General features: G+C 36.2%; 1 protein-coding gene across 1 annotated transcript in view; it reads right to left on the reverse strand.

The window, feature by feature from the left end:
• Nucleotides 1–23,215, reverse strand: part of SLC1A1 (solute carrier family 1 member 1) — a 100,050-nt gene extending 76,835 nt beyond the window's left edge. The window contains exon 1 of the mRNA XM_051987866.1: nt 22,420–23,215. Coding sequence (XP_051843826.1) covers nt 22,420–22,510 — 91 coding nt within the window. The 5' untranslated portion in view covers nt 22,511–23,215. The remainder of the gene's footprint in view (nt 1–22,419) is intronic.
• Between the last annotated feature and the right edge of the window lie 4,571 nt (nt 23,216–27,786).

A 27,786-nucleotide genomic window follows, 5' to 3' on the forward strand; every position in this document is an offset into this window, starting at 1 on the left:
GCAGATTATATCACTTTGTCAGCAGAAAGAAGACAAAAATTAAGAAGCCTTGTGATGAGAGTGAAAGAAGAAAGTGTAAAACCTAATTTGAAACTTAACATAAAAAAAAAAAAAATCATGGTAGCTGATCACATCATTTCCTGGAAAACAGAGGTGAAAAAAAGACGGAAGCAGTGTGTTAGCTTTTTTATATTCTTGGGTTCAAATTTTACTGCAGATGGTAACTGTAGCCATGAAACTAAAAGACGCTTGCTCCTTGGAAGGAAAGTTATGACAAATCTGGACAGCGTATGAGAAAGCAGAAATGTCACTTTGTCATCGAAGATCAGTTTAGTCAAAGCTATGGTTTTCCAGTAGTAATTTATGCTGTGAGATTTAGACAACATAGCACAGAATCTATGCTTTCAAATTGTTGCACTGGAGAAGTCTCTTGGATAGCAAGGAGATCAAATCAAACAGTACTACAAAAATTAATTCATACTATTTATTTGGAGACAACTACTGAAATTGAAGATTAAATACTTTAGCTATATGGTAAGAAGATGGGAGTCACTGGAAAAGATCGTGAGGTTGAGAAGAATTGAAGGCAAAAAGAGAAGGGAATGGCAAAGGATGAGGTGGTTACATAGTGTTATAGAAACAATGATTATGAGCTTACACAGACTTTGATAAATAGTGAAAGGTCTGAAGGGCCTCGTGTGCTATAGCTGATGGGATCATATAGACTCAGACATAATTGAACGATTGAACAACAAAAAAATATTCTACCCAACAGAATTGTTGGCTTCTTTCAAGGATCAACTTAGATCCTATCTTTTAACTAAAACCTTTCCATATACCCAGTAATTGTTAGTTTTCTCCCTCTCCAAATTATAATATATTTACTTATTTGTTAAATGGTGTACAGTGGATTGAAACTTCCTCAAGGGACAGCTTTTTGCTTTGCCTTTTTAATAATGATGATAATAATAAAAGTTAGCACTTATATGATACCTTAAAATCTACAAAGTACTTTATAAATATTATTTCATTTTATCCTTATTAAAGCTCTGGGAAGCAGATGCTATCTTATCTCTATTTTACAGAAGAAAAAACTGAAACAGAAGTTAAATGTCTTTCCCAGGGTCACAAAGCTATTAAGTGCATAGGGTTTGAATTTAGAACTTTTAAACTCTAGATCTTTAGCCACTTCAACACCTAGCTACTACCTTGTGTGGAGTAAGTGCTCAATAAATGCTTGTGGAATTGAATCTTCATACTTCAAACCTCTTTTCCCTTGGAAGTAGAATACTAGCATATACTTATAATTATAATTATTATTATTTTTTGCTCTGCATATCATTGTCAATTCCTGTCCACTGTCCTGGTTCTATTAAGAGCCCCTTTCATTCTTCAAAGGCTATCTTAGAGACAAATATAAGCTGCATTTCCTTTAATCCCTGATGTCACATGGGGTGACAGCCCAGCTTTCAAGCAAGCTTTCAGTGTTTGTAGAAGACTGTGGAATTTTGGGCTTTAGATGCCACACCTCTTCCTTAAGTTCAGCTCAGAGCTATTCTTACTAATAACTAGTTTCAAACTAGTTATTCTACAAACACTTTCTGGGCTCATTACATAATTTCAATAAAGCAGTTTCCCTTCAGAATAAATCTCCAGTAGAGGAAATCCAACCAACTCCCCGACATGTGGTTTTCTCCATATGTAATCACTGCCCTTTTGTGGGGAAGGCTTCCATCATTTTTGTCTTTGCTTCCCTGAATTGTGGACTTGGGCTGTCTGGGTGCTAAGATTTGTAAGTGGAGTAAAAATTTAGCAGGGAAGGAAGTTTCTTTCAACCCGTTTGTGACTTGTTCAACTCACAAGCTTGTGTCACATTTCTTTCTTTCCTGCTGGCCCTAGCTAATTTCCTGCTCACCAGGAATTCATTTCTTACATACAGTTTTCCTCAATTTCTTAGGAGTTGTGGCAGTATCTCTTCCCTCTAAATCTAGAATTATTCTATGCTATAGATGAGAGAGAGACAGACAGAAAAGACAGACAGACAGACTGACACAGACAGACAGAGAAAGAGAGGAAGAAAGAGAGTATCTGCATGTGTACTCATGGGCTTTCATAGTTAGCTTCAAGGTCTATGTAAATAGGTTTATTATCATCATTCACCATTCCTTAGATTTTTATTTTCTGTTCTTAACATATTTGTCTTCAATGATAGGGGTAAGTTAGAGAGTTCTGCCTATAGGATTGTAAATAGAAGCTATAAGCTATCATAATTTAAATTAATTAAAAGAATTCTGAATTTCAAGAATTTCCTTGAAAAAACTGGAGAAACACTAGAGTATTTCAAGGCTAGGTGGGAGAATCATTGCTTTATGCATTGCATAGATGTTGCTGCCAGCATTGACTCAGAAGAACAAAGGCAAAATATGACTGACCAGGTTTTGGCAGTTAGGGAGAAAATTTTCTGTGGAGCAGGGCACAATCCATACCTCCAGGTAAGGACAGAGAGGGGAATGCTTATTGCAGAGGAGTTGGTCAGATAAGTTATTTAAAAATTTCTGTTCAGAATCCTTTTTCCATTTCCAATTTTTAAATGTTTCATTTGAGAAAAGTGCTGGCCAGCCTTTTTAGAGAAGTCCAAAGGATTCTGAAAAGAAGATAAAAGAAGAAAATGAAGTAGAAAAGATAGACCAAGGAGGTTGCTAAGGGAAACACTATACTTAAATTATTAGGAACATGAGCTCCCACCTCAGAAAGCAAAATGAAACTGTAGGAAAATTTCTCCTCTGAGATTATTGGAGGACATGAAAAAAGAAAATACTTGTTGGCTTGCCCTGGCTATTGCCACTTTTCCTCCTTCAAAAAAAAGTTTTGCTACCCCCTTGCCTCTCTAAATAAGTCACCTTAAATCTAAAGCAGAACAGTTAGGTGGTAAAATGGATAGAGTGTTGGGCTTTGAGTTAGGAAAATCTGAGCTCAAATTTGGCTTCAGACACTTATTAGCTAGGTGATGATGGGAAAATTATTTTTACTTCCTTCTGTCTCAGTTTTTTCAATTCTAAAATGAGGATAAGAACATTACTTACCTCTGAGGTTTTTTCTGAGGATCAAATGAGATGATGTTTGTAAGATATTTAGCATAGTATTTGGCTCATATTAATGATTTAATAAATTACTTTTCTCTTCTTCCCTTTCATATTCTCTTTTCAAAAGTTAATAAACCAGCTAAGTTGCAGAAGGATAGCAGAATGTGGAGAGGACAAGAGTTGTTTTAGTAATCAAGAAGTCCTCGGGATTTTAAGGCCCTCCCTGAACAAGCCTGTGTTTGCAGCTGTGTCAATTATTATTACTTACAATAATAATAATTGTTGGGTCTATAATTATCATTAATAAAACAATAGTAATAATATGTTCTTGCAAAACTTTAAGGTTTTCAAAGTACTTTCTTTAGAGTAACCCTGAAGAATGTTATAACCAGCATTATTTTTTTCTATTTTTATGGATGAATGAATGAATGAAAAAGCATCTAAATGCATAATATATACCTAGCACTTGGTTAATGCTAGGGATATGGGTAGAAAACTCCCACATTTGTGTCTAATGGTAGCTATCTATAGGGTGGGAGCAGGGTGGGGAAAGGGAAAGAAAAAAAGGGGTGGAAAAGAAAGTACATGATAACTTTATTATATGTTTAAAAGGAATAGCAAATTATATGAAAAAGATTGGAAGTTTCATGTGCAATCATATTTTTATTATTCTATGCTATGCTTGTTTTATTTCATAAATTAAAATTAAATAAATGTGGGAAAAAAGAAAATCTTCACACACTATTGGGGATGACAATATATAAAAGAGAGTCCAGATCAGATTCAAAGAGGTTTTTCAAGGCCCCACAGCTAATAGATGCTGAACCAATGTTTTGGTCACCATAACAACATTGCATCTCACTGAACATTACTTACTGTTATTTACCAATGGTAGACAAAATACCAGATGCTCAATCAAGTCAGGAGTTAGAAACTCTCTAGAAATACGTTGGTAAATAGATGAAGATTTTCTTCTTCCTAAGCTGTGTTTCAGAATAAGCACAGCCTTATATACATACATATAGTATGGTATGAAACCATATGTCTGGATCTGTGTTTCCCTCAGAGTATGGAAACTCCCTCTACTGATAAATTTATCTGGAGATCTATTTGATTGTTTTGCATGGGATCACAAAAATAGCATGTGTCAGAGGTGAAACAAGAGCTCATATCCCACTGACTCAGAGAATGACTCTTTATAGATTTATGCATTCTCTCTCTCTCTCTATATATATATACACACATATACACACAAATACACACATACACATACACACACACACACATATATACGTACAGGCCAGCCCTAAAAACTTGGAACTATACTAAAACCTTTGTGACATTTTCTTTGTGTATTTAAATATATACATATATATGCAACACACACAGCCTACATGTACATATATTGTATATGCGGTGTATTAAAAAGGAGGAATACATATGTGTTTTGTTGTACATGTGTGTGCGCATGTATAACATGCGCGACTCATGTAAATCTACATTTGCACATATATGTACGTGTATGCGGTCAACTTCCTTTATAGAAGATGATATGTGATCACAAAGCATTAGCATCAGTATCTAAGACATAGTCAATAGTGGGTATTCCAACCTTTTTATAAACCCACTTGAAAAATTTCTTTCTGTCCTCTTAAAAGACAAAGTAACTGGATATCCAGGTTTGAAGAAGCAATTCTCAATTGCCAGATTAAAACCCTTATTATTTATTTTACTGACAGCAAAAATTCCCTAGAATGCAGTTGAGCAGAAAGAAGAGTTTAAATTATAATGGATATTACTCCTTCCTAAACTGATCTGTTTCGCCAATCTATTTTTCACATGTTCACAGAATTAAAATAAAACATGGTCCCTTATCTCTGTACTCCCAGCTCAAATCACTTGGTAGATCATTCCATGGGTCCATCAGCTGTTATGACCACTTAACAATGATTACCCTAAGCATATTCATTGATTGTTGTGTCCCTTACTGGGATGAATATTTCTTGAGAAACACCTGTCATATCTCTCACTTTATTATTAGGTCAACTGAACTTCTCCTCTGTCTCCCTACCTCACTTTTCAACTCTCTTTAATGTTTTATCTTCCTTTATTAGAACATAAGTTCCATGGAAATAGACCGTCTCCTTGTGAACCAAGAGGCCCTATGACTTCTAGACTTTATTCATCTACTAAGTGCCTCTGAACAGAGGAGGGACATGTTAGATTTATATATAAGAACAATTATTTCTACAGTAGTATTACGGATGAAATGGAGCAAAGTAGAAAGCAGAGTAGGATGATCTGTTAACAGACTGTTTTGATGATCTAGGCATGGTGATAATGATGATGAAGATGAAGATAATGATGATAACAACAGCTAGCATTTATATTATGCCTTAGAGTTCCCAATGCATTTTATAAACATTGTCTCATTTTTTGCTTAAGTCCACTGGGAGGTAGGTATTATTATCACCCCCATTTTACAGATGAGGAAACTCAGAAGGAAAATGACTAGCCCCAAATCATAAAGCTAGTAAGTTATCTAAGATCAGATTTTAATTTAAGTTTTTCTGATTCCAGGTCCAGAGTTCTATCTATCCTGCAAAAGAGGACAAAAATGGTGGAAATGAGAAGGGAAATAGAATGGAAGAAGTAACTGATTTGGGGTGATTGGAGAAATCTGATCAAGTTTATAGGAAGGAACCAGCAGCAAGGGAGAGCTTCAAGATATAGCCTTCTATTTGTTCTTTTATTTCTGCCTCTGTTTTTAAAGCTTATGACAATGAAATATGTCACCAGGATTCATTTTTTAATAAAACTGTGTATAGCACTACTGATAACATCATAGACCACACTGAAATGGAAATATTTCCTTTCAAAGATTGTATATCTTTCTAAACACAATACTATATTCCGTATCTTTCCTCCACAGGGTATACCTCAATTTCTGTGTTCCTTTAAGGGTCAATACCTTTGATTTACATATCCATATGTACACATACACATAGGTCAAAAAATATTACCAGCAATAGTTAAATGTACAATTATCAACAAGAATCTATTAAGCATCTCCTGTGTCCTTTGGGAATATCCAGAAAGCCAAAGTAGAATGTCCCTAACTTCAAAGATATTATATTCTATTGGGGGGGGGGGGACACAAGATGTACACAAATATGTATGTGTAAATAAGTATGAAATGAATACAAAGTAGTATGGGAATCCAAACTCAGTGCTACTGGTACTAACAGAGAGTGTAGGAAAAGAGCAGGAAAGGCTTCATACAGAGAATTAAGTTGCATTACTTCTCTCAAAAGATGCACCCCATCTATATCTGCTCATTCTCTGAGACATTGTCCTATATAATTTCGTCATAGGAGGAGCTGTCCAACATGCCCTGAATACTTCCCTTAGTTCTCCACAGAGCTGGCTCATCTTTTGTTTTGTTTTGTTTTACTCAAACATTTCTTTGATTCCAAAGCTTACCTGGATATATATATATACATCTATATATATGTATGTATGTATATACCAATGTGCAAATTTATTTGAGGAAGGCAGAAGTGGGTAGGGGCACTGGAGGGCAGGGGAAAAGGAAGGACTTTACCTTCTTGAATTCCAAATTTCACCTCTGTCACTTGGAAATTGCACCAATTTTATTGAGATGTAGAGCACAAATTTTAGGAGAGGCAGCCTATTGTATGGGATAGAGTTCCTTCAAGTTCTTGGTTCAAGTCTTGCCTTTTACTCTGAGATCACAGTTTAGCCTCTCAATGTCCATGTCCACAAGTAATTCTCTAGACTATAAATTGTGGAGCAGAGTTCATGAGTTGGTAGAAGGAAGTCCCTACTAGGAACTCCCTACTCAGATGGAATGACAGGTCTAGTTACAAAAAAGTTGGTGAGAAGGAAAAGCCTAGTAGATTGATTGAGTGATTGGAATCTGAAGACATGGATTTATTAGTTCACAGATTTAGAATTGGAAGTGACTGACAGACTATCAAAGTCAAAGTATTCATTTTGCAAATTAAGAAATTGAGGTTAAGAGGGGCTAGATCCTTCCCATATTCACTTTGCTGTTTTTTAGATATTTGTCCTAAAGATTAATGAAGAGCTCTCTTGAAATCTATGCACAGAATCAGATGGGGGCCTGAATTACTGGTCCAACACAGCTGGGTTGTGAGTTCTCTCACAGTTAAGAGATTAATCTTTAATATTAAAAAGTAGAAAAGCCCAATTTAAACAATTTCAGTAGGAATCTACTCTGTAGGGACAGTGTATTTTAAATGGGCTGCCTGCTAGCATTTGTAACCTGCTAATTTTATTTTAGGGATCTTGAAGTCCTAACTATTTATGTGACAGCAGCAAATCTGGGACTACCATAGACTTTCAGTTTCTCAGGCTACTGGCATTTTCCTGGCATGAGGCCAATGAGCTTTGCCTCCTTAAGACAATTATTTTCAGTCCCTGCTTCTACTAAATGTAATCACATTTCCTAACAAGTAATTAATGTGGAAATGAGACTTGCACACATAGACACATACATATGCAAAGATGTTTCTACAGCTAATCCTGAACAATTATTGATTATTCCTGACCAGTCTCCATGGTCTATTATCCAATTTGGAGATCCAAAGCCCAGTACCACTGGACTTCAGTCATTAGGGCTTAACCAGAATTAATATATATCATTTTAGGGTCAAAGGATCATAGATTTTGAGCTGAAAGAGACCTCAGGATTCTAATGCTGTCCTTTTATAGATGAGAAAAATGAAGTTCAGGGAAAGTAGATGTATGAAGTCAAGGATACTATGCTCTTTCCACCATAGCATGTTGCTTAAAGCATCCTTCTTAATTAAAGCACCATCACAAACATTCAATAAGAGACTCACTGTAACTAGACCCGTCATTCCATCTGAGTAGGGAGTTCCTAGTGGGGACTGCCTTCTATCAAAAAGGAGGTCCCCTCTCGAAACATCTCCAACTATTATCATTGGTTTCACAGTGTCATTTAAGACTACTATGCATTAAATCAGACATCATTTAATAAGATGTGAGACATTTTGTGAAAAGCAAGATTACTTTAACTGTTAGTATAAAAACATATAAGCAGCTGGTGCCCTCTAGAGATTCTGATCCTTCTTAGGCAGCACAGACTATCCCATTCATTAAATATAGGGTTATTGAGAGAATTAAATGAGATAATATATCAAAAGCACTTTACAAAACAAATCATTATTTTTTATGTTGGCTACTACTACTAGTAGCTGCTGCTGCTGCTGTTACTGCTGCTGCTGCTGCTACTACTACTACTACTACTACTACTACTACTACTACTATTATTACTTTCCTCCTCCTACTACCACAATCACCATGACAAACTATGCTAAAACTTTGTTGTTATTAAAGCTTAAATGTAACACAGTCCCTCTTCTCATAGAGCTTATAATCTAACAGGAGAGAATAAAACAAATAACTAACATAGCATTAGAGTACATATATTGTATATAAACTATATATATATATATATATATAACATATACATAAATAGATATATAACAGTGTTATGAAATGTCTGACTGAAAGTCTGACTAATCTCTGGCAATGTGAAGCCAATCAAACAAGATCTTGTAAAAGTGTCACATGAGTGGGGTTTTAAAGAATGGATAGGAATTTAGGAGAAGCATGAGAAAGGAGGAAATTATAGACTTATGGAATAAAATGAGCAAAAACAGGTATAGGGAGGTACTTGGTATGTTTGTGGAATGGACAATAAATCATTCTGGCTCCAATCTAAAGTATGGAGAAAGGAATAAGTGAGATTAGGTTGGAGTTATATTGTGGAGGATCTTGAATACTTAGCAAAAGTGTTTGAACTTGATTCCATAGACATTTGAAAGCCACCTGATTTTTGAGTATGGAATCCCCTTGTTTGCCTGTTGATTCCTTGAAAGAAAGAACTTTCTTTCTAGTATAGATCAGTGTTTCATATGTAGCAACTAACAGAAAAATGTTGAATGGATACTTTCCTTTGGCATTAATGCGACCCATCCAACCTCTCACATATTAATCTATCTACACAAATAAAAACATAGCTTATTGTCTGAATCTTTTACTATATGGAGCTGTGTACATCAAAATGATTACTAGGAGCCTTCTAGAAGTATTTAATACAGTGTATTACAGAATATTTATATTTAAAATATGATTCTGTCTCCAATCCCTTCCTACCTGCCTTGTTCCTTTCCTTCCCTTCCCTTCTTTATTTTCCCTTTCCTTCTTTTTCCCTTTTTTCCTCCCTCCCTTCCTTCCCTCTCATTTTCCTCTCCTTCCTCTCTTTTTCTTTTTCCCTCATCTCCCTTTTCTCTTCTTTCTCCCTTTAATAAACAAGAATATCTTTGTATTTCTAGCATCTTAAAAAAGTATCTCACAGCAAGTAGGAGCTTAATAAATGTCTGTTATTTAATTTGTATCTCCAGTCCCTGGTAAGAGTGTCTGGCACAGAACTGATGTTTAATAAATTCTGGTTGATTGCTTAGTATGTATATTCCTGTCACTAGGACAATCATAACTCTCAATGCCTTGAGCTGTCACTTAATGAACTTCTGTGGCTGAGCTATTAGGATGGCTTTCCATCTCATGATGAGTCATTGGTAGATTTAATGGAAAAAGATATGAATGACCTGCAAAAATATACACGTACCAATAAACCTCTGAATTTTTTTGCTAGCAATATAGGAAACTCATTAGTTTACAACCCTATTTAAATGGTAATGGTTGATTTTTTTTTAAAACAAAAACATTGTAGTTACAGCATGCTATAGAAGAAAAACTGTAGATCAAATAAATACAAGTGTCCACTTGAGTATTTCAACAACTGTCCAGAAATGCATTTGTATACAAAGAGCCACTTTTGCTCTAAGCACAAAAGGTTCACAATTATGCCATTTATGTTTCTGCTGTGTTAAGTTGATTAAGTACTGGATGTGGTGCAAGAGGTCTGTTTCGTCTTTCATTCTATTAATACGAGAAGTAGGTCATTCCTGTTGTTTTCAATGAGTTTTTCAAAGCAACAACGTTTCTATGCTTTGAAAGCTTCTTTAATCTGAGATGCTTAAAGCTAAAAACATAAATTAATTAGGCTTCTTCCAATCCCTGCAGTGATGAAACAATACACTTATAATTCCATGTTATGTCAACCTGGTCCCACCCCCAGCCAAATCTTATTGATCTACCCCACTCCCAGTCTCTGAGACACAATGCGGAGTCAGAAACTTTCAGTTCAGGAACACTCTAGTGAAGGTATTAATAAATCTTAGTGAAGGCACGTGATTATCCAGGCTCCTGGCTTAGGGGGAAATCTGTGGGCCATCCTCTGAAATACTTAAGTGGCTCAAGTAAAGAAGGCATTTTACTCTAATAGATTTTCAGATGGGCCCCTATGTGGCATAGTAGATAGAGTGCTGGTCCTGGAATCAGGAAGACATTTTCCTGAGTTCAAATCTGGTCTCATACACTTATTAGCTTGGATTAGTCACTTAACCCTGTTTCTCATCTGTAAAATTAACTGGAGAATGAGATTAACAAATCACTCCAGTATCTCTGCCAAGAAAATCTCAAATGGGGTCACACAGATTCAGATTTGACTGAAAACTAGTGAATAACTACAACAAAGATCGCTGGATAGCTATAAACCTTCTGAGCGACTTCCTTCTCACTCACAAGAAATAAAAGGCAAAATTGGGAAGGAATGCTACAGGAACCCAGCATTTGAAACTGATTAAATTTTAGAAACATAAATACTGTGTGGAAAGAGAAAAAAGGATCATACCTGGTGTTAGAAACCCTGAATTCAAGTTCCTACTCTTATATTTTCTGTCTGTGTAAATATGGGCAAGTCATTTTAATTCTCTAAGTCTCTATTTCTAATCTAAATAATAATAATAATAATAATTATTATTATTATTATATAATAACACTTGTAATTCTTCCCTTATAGGATTGCTGTGAGGCAAATGCCTTCTATCTGAAGGAGTTAAAAAGAAGTGGAGCTATTCTTATAATTAATAAATATTTAGTAAGTGCTTGTGATGAGCCAGGTGCTACAAGTCCTGGTTATACAAAGAAAGGCAAAATGTTCCTGTTCTCAAGAAGCTTCTATTCTAATGGGAAAGACAACATATAAATAACTAGGTATACAAAAGATATATACAGAGTAGGCAAGGTAATCTCTGAAAGAATGATAGCCCAGCATAGAGTAAAGATTGATTGGCAGGCCAGTAGAATGGAAATTTCTTTAGGGTAGGGATCTTTTGTTACTTAAGTCATATCAACCAGCATTTATTAAACATCTACTGTGCCAGACACTTTGCTAAATAATGGAGATACACAGAAAAAACTTAAAACATAAAGTCAATAACAAATGAAAAAGCAACCCACTCCCTGCTCTTACAAAGCTCATAATTTGCTGAGTAAGACAACATGCAAACAAGGTATATCATGTTAATATATGACATAAAACAATGTAATATGAACATAAGAATAGTATACCATAGAATAATATATGATATAGCATAATACAATATAGTTACAATCAGTGAGATCATAATCAGGTGTGATTAATGAAGCAAACAGTAAAACTTGGCCTTCAGTGTCAATATCATTACTTTAGACAACATCTCATATTTACAGAAATTTTCCTGTGTGTCTAATTCTTCTAAGTTCTGTAGGTTACTGAAGTCCACAAATCAAAGTCCCTTACCTTCAAGGAGTTTATAATTTAGTTAACTTTCTCCAAATCCAAATATTAACTAACTTTGTATATCCCTCAGCCTAGTACAGAGTTCTCTCTACAGGAGGGGTTTAATATTGATTAATTTGTAGAGAAAACCCATTAGTTGCTAAAGAACAACTAAATATTGACTGTCTCAGACTAAGTACAGCTCAAGTCGGGGGAGGGGTCTGTAGTTATAAGAAAGGAATAAGAAAAGAATGGATAAAATCTCAGCAGAGGAAAAGGAAAGAGAATAACCCAAATGTGTACAAGGAAACAGCTGGGACAAATATGCAGAGGTAGGGATGGGTGTGGAAAATGCAGAAGAGAGTGAAGGGCATGAGTTGTTCCTGTAGCTCATCTATGGTGAAAAGCTCTAACCAGGGGTAATTGGTCATCTGCTTACAATAGAATTTCTTCGTTCTTGAGAGTCACCAAAGAAATATTTTCAATGCTTCTTTCTTTCTTTTTTTTTTTTTTTAATACTATAGTAGATCTATTCCCATTCCCATAAGTGATATGTTTCAAAGGAACCTTATCAAGAGAATTTTATGAAAGTGCATGAGGAGCTGATAAGTACAGTGTATTTTGAAATGATTTGTGATTATTGAAAAACATCCTAATCTAGCTTATTAATTGAGAGACTAAATTTAACTATTATTTTGAGAAGAAATGTGAAGATGACCCTTTAATAAGTATTTGGAGTAAACTGAATTGTGTAAGCCTATGTTTTCAGGCAAGAAAAGTGCCATCTACCAATACATAGTATTGAAGGTTAGAAGCGACTCTGGCAATGATATCTGCCCTAATCAAAATACATAAATATATCTTCACTACACTATTACTTTAATTTATAATAAATTGCATAAATTTAGGGATTTTAATGTTTAATTAATAGAAAAGTATAAAGTTACTAAAAGGAAAAGGACATTTCTTCAGTTTATTAAATGATTAATGTTTAATTAACTGGAATAGGGACTTGAGCTAATTATTAAGGTGAAAGATAGCAAGTTTATTAATAACTTATAACATACCCTTATATTTCTTTAGAACTTAGAAAGATAACTGTAAAATTAGGTGGGCTGTATGTTATGTGGTCAGATGAGGAATGATCTGCCAGCAAATACAGCCAGGTCCCTGACCCTATGACTTTATATAATGGTTACATATTTATTGATCTGCAACATATACATTCATATATGTTATATATGTGTACACTTCAAACCTTCAAGGCTTAGGAATCATTTTCTAAAGACTTCAAAAGGCAATTAAAAATTGCCTTTTTAAAAAAAGCATACCCTAAAAGATATTTAAAATGTATATAATCTTTAAATATATTTAATATTTTATCTTTCCTAATTACTGTAAAATCATCTTTTTAATAAAAACTTTGAACTTTTAATAAAAAGAAAACTTGCCTGAAGAAAACTGGCTTAATTTCACAACAGCACCCACCATATGTCAGGTACTAGGGACAAAAAGACAAAAAATATACCAGTTTCTGGTCTCAAGGAGCTTATAATCTATCAAGAGATGATCATGATATCACAAAGTGAATATTGGAATAGAAGATAAAGGGACTCTGGGCAGAGACTTGAAATTACCTACAGTTAATCTAAGGATGAAGATTCAAAGGGATCTAGAAAAAACTATGGAAGATGAGAATAGGAGAAAGAAGTGTCATGAAAATCTAGAGAAAAAAGATTATTTTGGAGAAAAGAACAGAAAAATATCAAGGTGCTTGGCAATACATGAATCAATCTTCAAGTATTTGTTAAAGCACTAAATACAGCAACAACAATTATAATAACAACAGCTAGCATTTATATGGAACTTTAAGGTTTGTAAAATTTATATGTTTACCCATGTTATTTCATTTCATACACAGAAAAAAAGTTAAATAGCTGCTGCCCTTAAGAAGGAAGAACACATATATCAGGAAACAACACACACATATGTTATATATAAATAAATATCTTAAAAATAAATAGAAAATAATAGGGGAGAATGGTTAAAGATATTAGTAGGTTTGAGATCAGAAAAGGCCTTATATATATGATGACATTTGAGCAGAACTCTAAAGGATATTAAGAGGTAGAGATGGGAAGGGAGTTCTATTCCAGGCACAGAGGATAGCCTGGGCAAAGGTTATAGAAGGAAATGAGGTTTTGTTTACGAAAAACACAAAGTTCAGTTTGAATGGACCTCAGAGTGCTTGAAGGAGAGTAATATATAATAAGGGTGAAAAGGTAGATTGGATAAATGCTATTTATCTTCATTTCCAAGCTATAATTAATAACAAAATATTTTCAAATCCTAGACTTAGTGAAAATAAATAATAATACAGATAAGCACCTCAATGAGTGTAAATGGGAGATGACATTTTCTTTTCCAATTGACTAATACAACTAAGTCATTACTGTTCTTAAAAAACAAAGGCAACAGTGAAAAGTATCTGGGTTCAAATATGGCTTCAGACACTACTAATTGTGTGACTCTAGGAAAATGATTTAACTTTTTTTTTCGCCCTCAGTTTCCATATCTGTAAAATGGCAGTGACAACAGATACCTCACAGGTGGTTTTGAGAATCAGTCGAAATAATAGCTGTTGAAAACTGCTTACATAGTGCCTGGCACAAAGTATTAGGCAATACATAAATATTTATTCTCTTCTAAAGATTTGCCAAAAGAAATAACATATATCTAGCTGTGATCTTGATTCATAAAGTTGTTTAACAGGTATACTTGGAGTCAGGAGAGACATGGGCTCAAAACTGGCTACTTATATTACCTGAACCTCAGGAACTTTCTGATTTTTTTGCTTCTTCTATATAATGGTGATAATAATATGTACAATGTCACTTCATAAAATTAATCCACTTAGGTGGCACAGGAGGAGAGCATCCTTGAATCAGGAAGACCTGATCTTCAGACACTTATTAGCTGTGTGTCCCTTGGCAAGCCACTTTACCAACTGCCTACCTCAGTTTCCTCATCTGTAAAAAGGGGAAAATAACAGCATCTTCTCAGATTTGTGAATAAAAATGAGATAATATTTGTAAATTGCTTTGCAAACCTTAAATTTACATCCATACAAATATTAGTTATTATTTTTTTGAGTTGAGGATTCACCAAATGAGGTAATGGGTAAAATATTTTTGTAAGCTCTAAAGTGCTATGGGAAATATTACCTCTTATTGAACCAACACTTTATAATTTTGAATGAGAAAAACTCATATTTATATAGCTATTTGAAGGAGATTGTATAAATATGAACATATAGTAGCTCACATTTCTCTAACACTTTTAAGATTTACAAAACATTTTTTTTACAACAATTTTGTGAGAGACTATTTTTTGTCCATTTTTGCAGAAGAGACTGAAACTACAAGAAGTTAATATGGTCTATTAAAGGATTGTATATAGGATACTGTAAAAATTTTTTCTCCATTAGCAAAATAAACAGGCTAATGTAGATCATACATGCAAACCACTAAACTGTTGTTATTCATCCTTTGTTTTTGAAGAGGGTCAATGACATCACAAGGGTGATATTTTGACTTGCAAGTGAATGGATTTAAATGAGTCAGAATTGTACAAAGTTGTCAGTCTCACCCCTTTCCTCCAGAGTAATTGAAGTCTAGGGGCAAGACTTAAGTCAGAAAGCCCTGGCTAAAGTGGATAACCTTGGTGTTTTTAATGTTTGACCAAGCTCTAAGCACTCTTAAGTCCCTGCTTCAGGTACTTTCATGGCCATTGAAGCAAATTGCTCTCATCTATTATTCCTCTGAGGAAAGTCACATGCTTAATGTAGACACCCCCCTAACTCATCCAGGGGTTGAGACCCTTTTGTAATCCTCAACATGGCAGAGCCCATCTATGGTCTTGAGATGGTCTAACAGGGATGTGACTACTGGGTGTGCTACAATTTCTTGGAGCCACAGGTGAGTGTTAGGTGATAGCCCTAAAAAAGGCTCAGTAAGCCTTCTCACTGGAGGTGTTAATCCTCCCTGAACACCCATATTCCACTAGCGGGACATATGGTGAAATCCTGTCGCTGACTTACTAGCTTAGGGAAGCTGAGACAAATCACTTCGCTGCTCTAAACTTTCATGTCCTCATCTGTATAATGGGCAGCATAATATTTGGTTGAGTCTCCCTCACATCATTCTTGTGGAAAAAAAGTACTTTTTAAAATTTAACATACATTGTAAAGGTGAGTTCTTGTCATTATATAGTATTGAAATTAAAGTTAACTGTCTTGTGTGTGTGTGTGTGTGTGTGTGTGTGTGTGTGTGTGATGCACAGGCAAACAGCTAAACAGAAATGGTCAAAAAAGACTAATAAAAACAATAGTTAACATTTATATGATCCCAGGTTCTGCATTAATTGCTTGACAAATATTATCTTAGTTGATCTTTATAACAACCCTGTCAGATAAATGCTATTATTAGTATCTCCATTTTGAGGCAAAACAGAGGTAAAGGGACTTCTTAAGATTACACAGCTAGCAAATGTTGAGACCAAATTTGAGTTAAGTTCTTCCTGACTCCAGGTCCAGTGCTCTATCCACTATATCAGTTTTCTAGGCTAGGAAAGTTATGGGAAGGTGGTTATCTCTAAGGTCCCTTTCAGTTCTCCATCTGAGGAGGAAGTAATGGCTTTTTTTTCTAGAGAAGCTAAAAGCATCAATATACTTTATGAGCTTTCAGAAAAAGAGAAAAGAAACAAGTTCATAAAGCACATCTCTAATAAAACAAACAAAAAACCAAAAAACAATCCACCATATTACACACACACACACACACACACACACACACACACACATATATGTCTACAAGCATATTGCCTTTGTGATATCAGATTTATTCATAAAAACAGAGAAAGTAGTACACTAAATAATAATTTAAAATCCTTCCCAAATTAATTCATCAGATAGCTAAAAGGCCAGAATGAATAGCTGAGTTAACAAATTAATATCCAACCAACCTGCAAAAGCCTTTGGAAGCATAAAACAAAATGGTTCACAGGGAATAACAACAAATAAAGTCAGGGCAAATGCTTGTGCCCATTGGACCATGCACAACATTTTATTTTACACATGATTATATGCATGTGAATCTTATCCTCTTAGGACACAACTACAATGTCATGACAAAGAAGGGTCAGATCTTCTCAGAATCATTTTCTCCTCCCAATATCTACCATGGTTCTCTGTATGTAGTAGATGCTTATGAAATCCTGTCCAGACCTGCTCATTAGAGGATTTTGGTACCATCCTAAATCCTGATCATGGGTGAAAGTGAAGGATGGAAGTCACAAAGATGGTCAAACAGAGGTCCATTTATTCAAAATTTTTTCAGTCTTATATACCCTAATACACTTATACAACTATAGCACACTGTGCATGTGCTAGCTATAGGATACTTCACATGCGGGACCACATGAACGACTTGCCATTGTGTGCAGATGTCTCCTTGCCACTTTAGTATAGCTCTGCTTTAATTACAACACAGGTTGTCATGCCCCCTGACTTCTCAGAAGATACCCCTAGGAGGGATGGGCAGCCAAGCCAGACATGTCAGCAGAGTGTCACTGGACTAAAGTGTCTTATACCTCACCCAGAGCTCCCCATTATCTGGCCCCTCTACAAAATCTTTATTGAATTAATGAAAAAACAACAACAATAATAATGATAACATTGTACTCTAGTTTAAAAGACGCTTCATATTCACTTTTCCTTTTACTTATTACAACAACCTTGTGAGGTAGACAATGAAGTTATGATTTTACCCATTTTATGGATGAAATCACTACAATTCAAGGAAGTTACATACTTTAGACATGGTCACAAGCCAGGAAGAAGCTGAGCTGAGAGTCACTGAATCTAGCTTCAGATCCCAGCCTTGATAATTGTTTACTGGAGAATTTGGGGCAAATGACTTAACCTATCTTAGCATCATATGATCTCAGGGTTAAAAGGGACCTCTGAAGTGATTTAGTTGAGACTGTACTTAAGTAAAAACCTTCTCTGACATCTCTAGACAGCTTGAAGCAAAGATCATCTGTTTCAAGTCATTTGGACAGGGCAGAATGAGGATAAGGGGATCTGGCTTCCAGATGGCAGTCCATACAACAAAGGACCAGTCTAGAATTTGGAGATTCAAGAACATCCTGAAGAAAAAAATCTACTTGTTTGTCACTCATGATTAAGATGCCAACCAGGAATAATGACAGGGCTCTACTAGATATATGGGCTGAAATAAAGAAGGTTTGAGGAAGGCTTCCTGGGGAAAGTATTTGGGATGTATGTAAGTTTGCTTCATAATTATATGTATTTTAATGCATTTAATATCATTATTCTGAGAAGGAGTCTCTAGGCTTCATTAGAGTACCAAAGCGGTTCATGGTACAAAGACAGTTCAGAACCACATGGACAGCAAGATCTCTGAGGTTTCTTCCAAGTCTAAATTGTATATATAGGAGAATCCAGCCTTCTGACTCCTGTGTTAGTACTCTTTTCACCATGCTCTGATCTGGCTGTTTAAGATTTGCTTGGAGGTTAAAACTTTCTTTTCTTGGGTCTATTAATGAACAATAAGGGCATGAGAAAGATTAGTTTTCTCTAGAAAGGCTAAAATCAACTTAAAGCCACTTAGTAGGAAAAAAATGATTTGTCAAGTTTTTTTTTCCTTTCTTTTCACTCAGTTTGCTGCAAAAACACAAAAAACCTAAAAATTTTATTTTTCCCTCTTTTTGAACATGGAGAAAACATATAAGAATGGAAAGAATCCTGGATTGAAGCATACTTTTTTTATCTTATTTTTTGGCAATTAATTAATATGAAAATATATTTTGTTTGACTTCATTTGTATAATTGATATACATTTATTGCCTTCTTAATTGGTGGAGGAAGAAGGGAATTTGTTATTAAGATTTTTAAAATAAATGAATGTCATAAGTAAATTTTAAAATGCATTTAAGTTCCTAATAAATATTTGTATATTTGAACTGACTTGTTTCTTGGTAGAGACACTAAAATGCATGTAAAATTATAAGGGTATGGGATGCATGCTGGTGGGGTAGGTTGGGTTGGGGGAAAATTGGCAGAATCCCTGTGTTCTCAGATAGTACAACATAAATATGGTTTAAACCCTGAGATTCTCTAAAAGCTTCTATCAAGTTCCACATCTATTTGGCAGTACAGTATAGCAGGAAGAACATTGAAGTTGGAGCTTGGATAGACAAACTGCATTTGAATATTGGTGTTGACATTTAATTAGCCAAAGAAGCTTCCAAAGCCCCAGTTTTCTCATTTGTAAATTAGAGCTAATAATATCACTGTGACAGTCTAGAATGATAGCTAGCATTCTGAACCTGGAGTCAAAAAAGATCTGGGTTCCAACTCTATCTCAAATACTTATGAACTGTGTGCCTTGAAGTCATTTACTTCTCTAAGCCTTGGTCCCTCATCTGTAAAATGGGGCTAACCATATCACCTACCTCAAAGGATTATTGTGAAAATTAAGTGTGTATATGTATATATCTATCGTTCTAAAGAGTTATATAGACATCTCTTATCATTGTTTGCACCATCTAAATTATCACACAGATTTGTTGTGAGGATGTTTGAAAACTTTCAGTCTCAGTATGAATGCAAGTTGGCAATTGTAGTCATATTGAAAAGAACACTAAATTTGATATTAGAAAAACCTGAATTCCTGCCTTGGCTCTGCCATTTACTAGCCACAAGATCCTGAGCAGTGTGGGACAATAGAGATCTGCTTCTTACTTCCTGTGTAGGCAAGTACCTTACTTTCTCTGAGCCTCAGTTTCCTCACCTGTAAGAGGAGGAGTTGGACTAAATGGCCCCAGAAGTCCTTTGTAGCTCTAATCCTGTCATTCTATAATGACTTCTCTTAACTCCACTTTCTCCGCTTTATGGTGCATATAATTTTGGCACTGGTATGGTAAAGGACTCCAGAAGGTCCTCTGAACATTGAGAAATCAAACTACTTGATTTGTGGTCCCATTTCTAAAATACCTTGTCTTTGGGCTATACAACCCCTCTGAACCTCTATTTCTTTATCTATGAAGAGATTAATAACCCTTGCATTATCAAACTTACAGGATTGTTCTGAGGAAAGCATTTGACTCCCTATATCAACATGAACTATTATTACTGCTGCCTATTTTCCAGGCTTATTCTAAGGATTCAATGAGAAAATGTTTGCAAAGCCTTTTGAGAACTGCAAGGTCTTAAGTAAATTTAAGTTATCAATTATAAAAGGGTATAGTTCTGTCTCATATCTTTCCATGGAAATCAGCAGAAATGCTAAAATAGTATTTGAAGTAACTGTATCAAATAAATAAAGGGAAATACACCTATATTTGTCTCTGTTACTTTTACAAACTTTGCTCTTCCAGGTTCCAAAAGTGGACAGAAGTCAGAGGGGTATTTAAATCTTGGGCCTTCTGGAGGGCCCATGGGCTGTAACAGTATTATTAATATATAGAATATTGGGATTCAGCAGGGGTGGCCAACTCTATAGAAGTTTGTCATAGGGGAGAAGACACAGAGGAGAAGTATTAAGAAGAGAAAAAAGTAACCTCAAGTTTATCTTTTATAGAATAAAAGGCTAGAATAAATAAATGGCTTGAAGTCAAGAAGACTTGGATTCTCATATCTCCAACAATTAGATCGTGGGCAGCTAAGTGGCACAATGTTAGAGTGCTCAGCCTGGAGTTAGGAAGACTCATCCTCCTGAGTTCAAATTTGATCTCAGACACTGTGTCCTAGGCAAGTCACTTAATCTGATTTGCCTTTGTTTCCTTATCTGTAAAATGGCCCGGAGAAGGCAATAACAAACCACTCCAGTATCTTTGACAAGAAAACCCCGGATGGGATCATGAAAAGTCTGACTCGAATGAACAAGAAGTCACTTTATTCTCCTTGAGTCTCTGATTTTCCTCACTGAAAAATGGGGATAATAATATCAACAATATGCACCTGTCTGGGTTACTACAAAACTCAAATGAGATAAAGTATAACACTTTGTAAATGTCAATTATTAAAGACTCTAAATTCTATAAGTTATAAATCTTTATATATAGCAACATTCAATAGATATGTATTATTTATTTGGGCTCTAAAATCAAAAGTTGTAAATAGATTAAGATCTATATAGATAAAAGGAATACATGGAAGAAATCACAGATCCTTAACACATTAACATATTGTTAAATCAAATTATTATTGATTTGGGGAAGGAGGGTCGGGACCTGTTTACATTAACAGAAATTAAACAGCTGAAGGAGATTGATTTACTTCTTTGATCAGTTACTGAAAGCTCACCTAGCCAAGTAAGTTGCCTGAATTATGTTACTTAAATACAGCCTAGTAGGGGGAGAAAAACCAGAGAAGAAATGTAGAATGAAAGAAAGATTGGATTAGAAGGGGAGGAGTGTCATCTGAGCGAATGACAATGAAAGATAATGCTCAGATGGTAATGAGGAGGAGGGAATCTTGGTTTTTTCTGCTACCTCTTTTCTCCATAAGACCCCCCTCCCCCAGGTCTTCCTTCTCTATTTCTTTCTTTCATATAGAAATCCAACTGGCAGATTTTCAGACATTGTGAAAATGAATGCACTTGCTGCTATCGCTGTGGCAGCCACCCCCTCCCTTTAGTGTCGGCAACACATATTCCCACAAACCAATTTTACACACACACACACACACACACTTCCCCACACACCCACCCATAAACCAATTATACACAGACATACACACACGTCCCCATATACCCATGAACCAGTTCCCCATCAGGAGGCTATGACATTCAGCATCTAAATAAGCCTCTTAGTCGAATAGTCCATTCATTCACCTTCAAGCCCCTTCCAGAAGATGGTGATTCAGAATTTTTTCTTTTATTTTTTAAACCATAATTATTTTTGCTGCCAGACGGAAGGGTTATTTCCTTTTCCTTTTCCCTTCCTTTCCTCCCTGCTCTAACCCCTCCTTCCCCCCCAATCCACTGCTAGTTCTTGGTAAAAACCGGCAGCGAACAATCAAATAGGGAGCCACAGAAAAAGCCCTTTTTCCTTCTGCATGAAAAGATAAACGTGGCCAGGAGATGGCTCGGGGAAGCATCTCTCTGTCTGAAAAAAACCAGGGGGTTATCCTACATGATCGCTGGGGATTCGTTTCACCTCTAAGACTTTGGATTTTGTGCATAGGTTAAAGATTTTTTTCTGCCCCCTCCCCCCAACCTCCTTATCCCCAACCAGGGACACATGCTCCAAGGCTGCCCGTGGGCAGGCACAGCTGTGCCACCCACACGTACAGTCATACATACGCTACACATGCTGCACAAAACCTCGAGTCTTGGGGTGCACACTATGTTCGGAGTTATGTAGTCGCATCGTCAAGAAACTAACCCCTCAAATACCTCTCCCTAGAGACTCTCTCATCCGCCCTCGCATCTGCCCTGTCTCCATCCCAGTCCCCATCCCCATCCCCATCCCCATCCCCATCCCCATCCCCAACCCCATCCCCGCCTCTCTAACCTAGGACCACAGCTACCACTGTGGATAGCAGAAGCCAGTTGTTCTTGAGGAATCGTTTGCAGTCCCATCTCCTCTTCGCTGGCTTTCCCATGGTGGATGCTGAAGCTGCTGGCGCCAGCAGCCTCTGATCCTTTGCTGAGGGGCTTTTGATGTTGGCGGTGGGGGTCCCAAGAGGTCGGAAGCCTCCGGCCACCTAGGACAGAGCAGGCGGTGACGAGCTGGGGCAGCGGAGGATGAGTCCACTGGATGTGCCGCCCGCAAGGCCGGCTGTTGCTCCGGAGGCTGCTGCCGCTCCTGTGCTTGCCTCTCTGAGGCCGGAAGCCCGCAACTGTGCGCGCTGCTTCTGCCACCCGAGTGCCAGCCTCAGGGGTGGGGGGACGGGAAGGGAGGGGGGGAGTCGTTCGAGGTTGGGCAGGCTCGGCTCCTCCTGCTGCCTCTGCGCTAGGCAGCGCCCGGGCCAACCAGGGCCTGGAGAGGGAGGAGCGGGCCAGCCGCGAGCCGGAGTCAGTTGGGTGGGAGGCTGAGTAAGTCCTCGGAGGGCTTGCGGCTTGCGGGGAGAGCTCCGCACCGCCCGCACTACAGTCCCCAGCCAAGTGGCGGCGATAGAAACTCGGATCTCTTTTCCTTAGCGTCTCCCCTGCCTCCAAAGTTATTTAGTCTCTTCTGTTCTTTTTGCTTTTTTCAGAGACGAGAATGCTTGTAGTTTTAAATCGTGATACGTTACGAACCCAGGTTTTGCTGCTTATTACCTGTGTAACCTAAGAGGCAAGCCACTTCCTCTTTCTGGCTCTCAGTTTCCTACAGCTGCCGAAAGAGGGCAGGGGCTTAGTCTAAATTTTCTCTAAAGTCCCTCCCCTCCACTATGATTTGTTCCTCAACTCATTCACTTTCCCAAATTTTGCTCTTTGCGTACATACAACTTCTAAATCGCTTTTTTTTTTTAGAGCCCGTTCTGAATACCCTACTCATTAATCATTAGTACTATGCAGGCTTCCATAACGTTCACCCACAGAACTCAATTGCACTTAAATACCTACTCTTGTGCCCAAGATATAAAACTGCACTTCCTTTCCTAATGAGATAAAATGCTGGGGATAATAGATACATATTTTATATATTCTTCTGCTTCTGCAGTCGGCTTACCTAAAGCATATTCTCATTGTTACAGCTCTGTTCATTCATTATGACCACTTCTAGGAGTGCTTTAAGATTTATACAGAGCTTTTCTTAGGACAATCCTTTAAAGTAGTATAAATAAAAAAATAAATAAAATAATAAAGTAGTATAAATATCAGTCCTTTTTATTGTAGAGGAAGAGCTAAGGATCACAAAGATAAAGTGATTTTGTTCAAGGTCATACCTAAAGCGTCAAACTTCAGTCCAAGTCTCAGAGACCACAGCAAGGTCAGATCATCTTGGAGATTAATTGGGCATGTGCATTGTAAACTCTGATTAATGTCTGGTGCAATCACTGCAATGTGTCTAGCTTTCCCTGGGGAGACTGTCCTTACTTGAGGTCTTGGAACTATGCCTTGAGACTAGATGCATCTAAATAATCATAAGGGGATTTAGTTAGTCTAAATTAGTAGTCCTCATTCTTTTTCATTCCCATAGTCCTGGCTTTTGGATAGATTCCCAAGCTTTACTTCGTTTTAATAACTATGCAAGTTTCTCATTGTTGGTTTCATAACAACCAGTTCTCACCTTCACCCATTTTTTCTATTTCAACTGACCTTGACAGCCGTTTTGCCTGACCATCATTCCTAAAATTGGTCAGTTTTTGTCAACTTTTAAATTTACTTATCCACAAGTCACTGTTTCAATGAAGGCTCTATTACTTGGGGATAAAACCCACATACACATACTTTCCCACATGACTTGCTTTTATCTGAGGTTTGTTTGTTTGTTTGTTTGTTTAAATTCAAAGTTCTGGCTTGAGATTTTGTCCTTCTTGAAATATAAATGAACCTTCCCAGAGAATCTTATTAAGAACTTGTATCTTAGTGTGAAAAAATAACTTCATTCTTTGAGAAGACCAAGTTGTTGTTCTCCCCTGCGGGTGGGCAGAGAAGGGGAGTGGAGGATGAAAGGTAGAGAAGACTGGATGGGTGGTGGATATCTCAAAAAGGTCTACTAGGACCGTTTAAAAGACATTTTGCTAACTGTATTCTAATGTGATGATATTGTAATCTTATCTTATGCATTTAAAATTGAAATAAGATTTCAATCCATTGTCTGAGGGGTCCAGACTATATGCATAGGTTAAGGGGAGTTCCACTAATGTGGAAAAAGTTGAAGTAAATACAATGTGATTTTACATATTCCATATAATGACAGGATTCCAAACAAAATCTTTGTGAAGTTTGGAAGGGAAAGCTGTAACTTACCTAAAGAGCACAGTCAAGTCCTCTTAGATAAGTCAGAGATGTGAACATCTGCTGGCTTGCCCTTATTGCCAAGATGGTCTCATTGTAGGCATCTAGGCAATGAAGGAAAAAGGTGCTAATGGAAAAGGACAGTACAAATGTGATTGTTTTCCTTATAAAAAGATATCTTCTATCCTAGAGTACTGTTAAGGAATAGGTCAATTCTTCTAGAGCCTCCACAGCTGTGGATTATAACATCTGAAGGAGTTGCAGGGCAGCTTTTGCTGACACAGGTGTCATGAACTGGGAATGAAATAAATTGAAGTCAGAGAGAAGAGGAGAGAGGCCAGACAAAGCAACTGCCTCTCAGTCACAGAGATCAGAGATCAGAGATCAGAGAACAGAAACTGTCTCTCAATCTCCTTGTATCATCCTCTCACAAAAGGGGATCCATTCTGGGTTGGACCTCCAGCAGCCACTGTCAGGTAGCTCCAGTGTATTTCCAACAGCTCTTCCATGTATTCCAACAGAGTATTCCAAAATCCATAGTACTGATTTTGGCCAGCCTTCAGAGCATTCCCTTTCATCATATTTTTGTTGCTTTCTTTAATCTTTTATGTATTTCTGAGCAACAGTTTTCTAAATTCAAATTTTTCACATCACAAAATATCTCTCTGATGTTAGATTCAAAACCTTATCTGTTTGTCACTCTATAGAGAAAAAAGCTTATACTTTGTTTGAAGCTGCATATAAGTTTAGATATGTGAATAGAAAAGAATGGAAAGTTAGCTTCTAACTAGAGCAAAGGTTTGCTGGTTGAGCAAGAAAACACATGCAGTTGATTAGCTTTGTCCTCGTGCTATAGTTACAAGGAAAGGGTAGTCATAGGTCTGGCAGTCCTGAGCTGCAGCAGTCAGGCATTGATTCCCTGAAAGCATTTTGTGATTCTTAGCAAGAAGACTCCTATGAATATACATATGTAGAAATTTGTTTATTTTAAACGCAACCTCTAGTTTCATCTTTCAGGTAAAATATAATACATATTTTAATTCTAGAGGTATAGTAGGATAATAAGTAGAATCCTCAAGATACTGTGGAGTGATAAAATCTTGAGTAAGAGGAAAGAAGAAAGAAAGGAAGGAAGGAATGGAAAAAGAAAAAAGGAAGCAAAGGACATATAAATGAAAAAAGAAAAGGAAAGAAAGAAGGAACAGAAGAAGGAAGAAAGGAAGGGAAAGTTAAAAGGGAGGAAATGAAGAAAAAAGAAAGCAAATGAAGGGAAAGGAAAAAATAGAGGAAGAAAGAAAAGAGAAAAAAGGGAAGGAAACAGTAAAGGAAGAAAAGGAAGGAGGGAAGGGAAGGAAGAAAAGGCAAATTCTTATTTGTTGATAAAATTAACTTCTTTTAATAGATTTATGTAATAAGGCTTATGTTGCTAAGAGAAACCAATCACTTAAAAAGAAATGCATTTAAAAAACAATCTTGAGATAGCATTTTACACCCAATTGATTTGTTTAAATGATTAAAAGGGAAATCAATAATGTTGGAGAAAATGTGGAAAAATTGGGACATATTCATTGTTGATGGAATTGGGAAGTGATCTAAACATTTTGGAGAGCAATTCTGAAGTTATGCCCAGCTATTAAACTGCCTATACCCTTTGACCCAGCAATGCCATTACTAAGTCTTTCCAAAGATGATTAGGGATAAAAGAAAAGAACCTATATGTTGTAAAATAGTTATAGAGTTGTCTTTGTGGTGGCAAAAGATTGGAAATTGCAAAGATGCCCATCAATTGGGGGAGGGCTGAAAAAGTTATAGTAAATAATTGTGATGGAATATTATTGCATTATAAGAATTGATAAGCTCAATGAAAAACATGGAAAGAGTTGCCTGAAATAATAAAGAGGAAAATTAACAGAATCAAGAAAACGTCCCCTACAGTAACAGCAATGTAGTTTTAAGAATGACTTGGAGTGACAAAGTCATTTTGACTGTTATAAATACTACAATGAACCACAAAGGACAAATGAAGAAGGCTGCTATCTGCATAACTGATAAGAACTGATAAGTAGAAAGATGTATAGAATAATTTATGTATACACACATACTTATTTGTGTCTAAGAGTAGCTATCCCTAGTGCTGAGGAGGGGAAAGGAATGGAAAAAAGAAAAAAAAAAAAGAAATTACATGATAACCTTATTATATATTTAAAAAGGAATAGCAAGTTGTACATGATAGTTTTACACTTTTATGTACCATCATTTAAAAAAAATTATGCTATGTTATGGAAATGATTGTTTTATTCTATAAATTAATAAAAAATTACATAAAACAAGAAGACAAGTATAGTTGGCTCCAGAGCAACTTTCCTCATTCAAGGACCAACCTACTTGTATTTCAGTCTTAACATTAGAATGTTGGCTACCAGGAGCTGAATTTTTTAGCCCTGTTAAGTAATAAAAGAATAGGAGGACTGTTAACTGTGCTATGGAGCGAATACTCACACTTCAACAATCAAAAGTCTTTGAAAATATCAAAAAAACTTTTTTATTACAACCTTTTATTTTCAAAACATATGCATGGATAATTTTTCAACATTAATCCTTGCAAAACCTTGTGTTCTAATTTTTCCCTTCCTTCCCCTATCCCCTTCCCTAGATGGCAAGTAATCCAATATATGTTAAATCCAATATATGCATACATATTTATACAATTATCTTTCTGCACAAGAAAAATCAAATCAAACAAGAAAAAATGGGAAAGAAAATAAAATGCAAGGAAACAGCAACAAAGTGAAAATGGTATGTTGTGAACCACACTCAGTTCTCACATCCTCTCTCTGGGCTCTCTTTATCACAAGATCATTGGAACTAGTCTGAATCATCTCATTGTAAAATATCAAAACAATTAACTAGCAAGGAGAGCAGGGAATGATTCCCATTTAAATTAGAGAGAAGTATAAATTGATGATTATCTTTAAAGAAAGTTCTGATTGTT

The sequence above is a fragment of the Antechinus flavipes genome, chromosome 1 (assembly GCF_016432865.1).
Source record: "Antechinus flavipes isolate AdamAnt ecotype Samford, QLD, Australia chromosome 1, AdamAnt_v2, whole genome shotgun sequence".
In the NCBI taxonomy this organism is placed as follows: domain Eukaryota; kingdom Metazoa; phylum Chordata; class Mammalia; order Dasyuromorphia; family Dasyuridae; genus Antechinus; species Antechinus flavipes.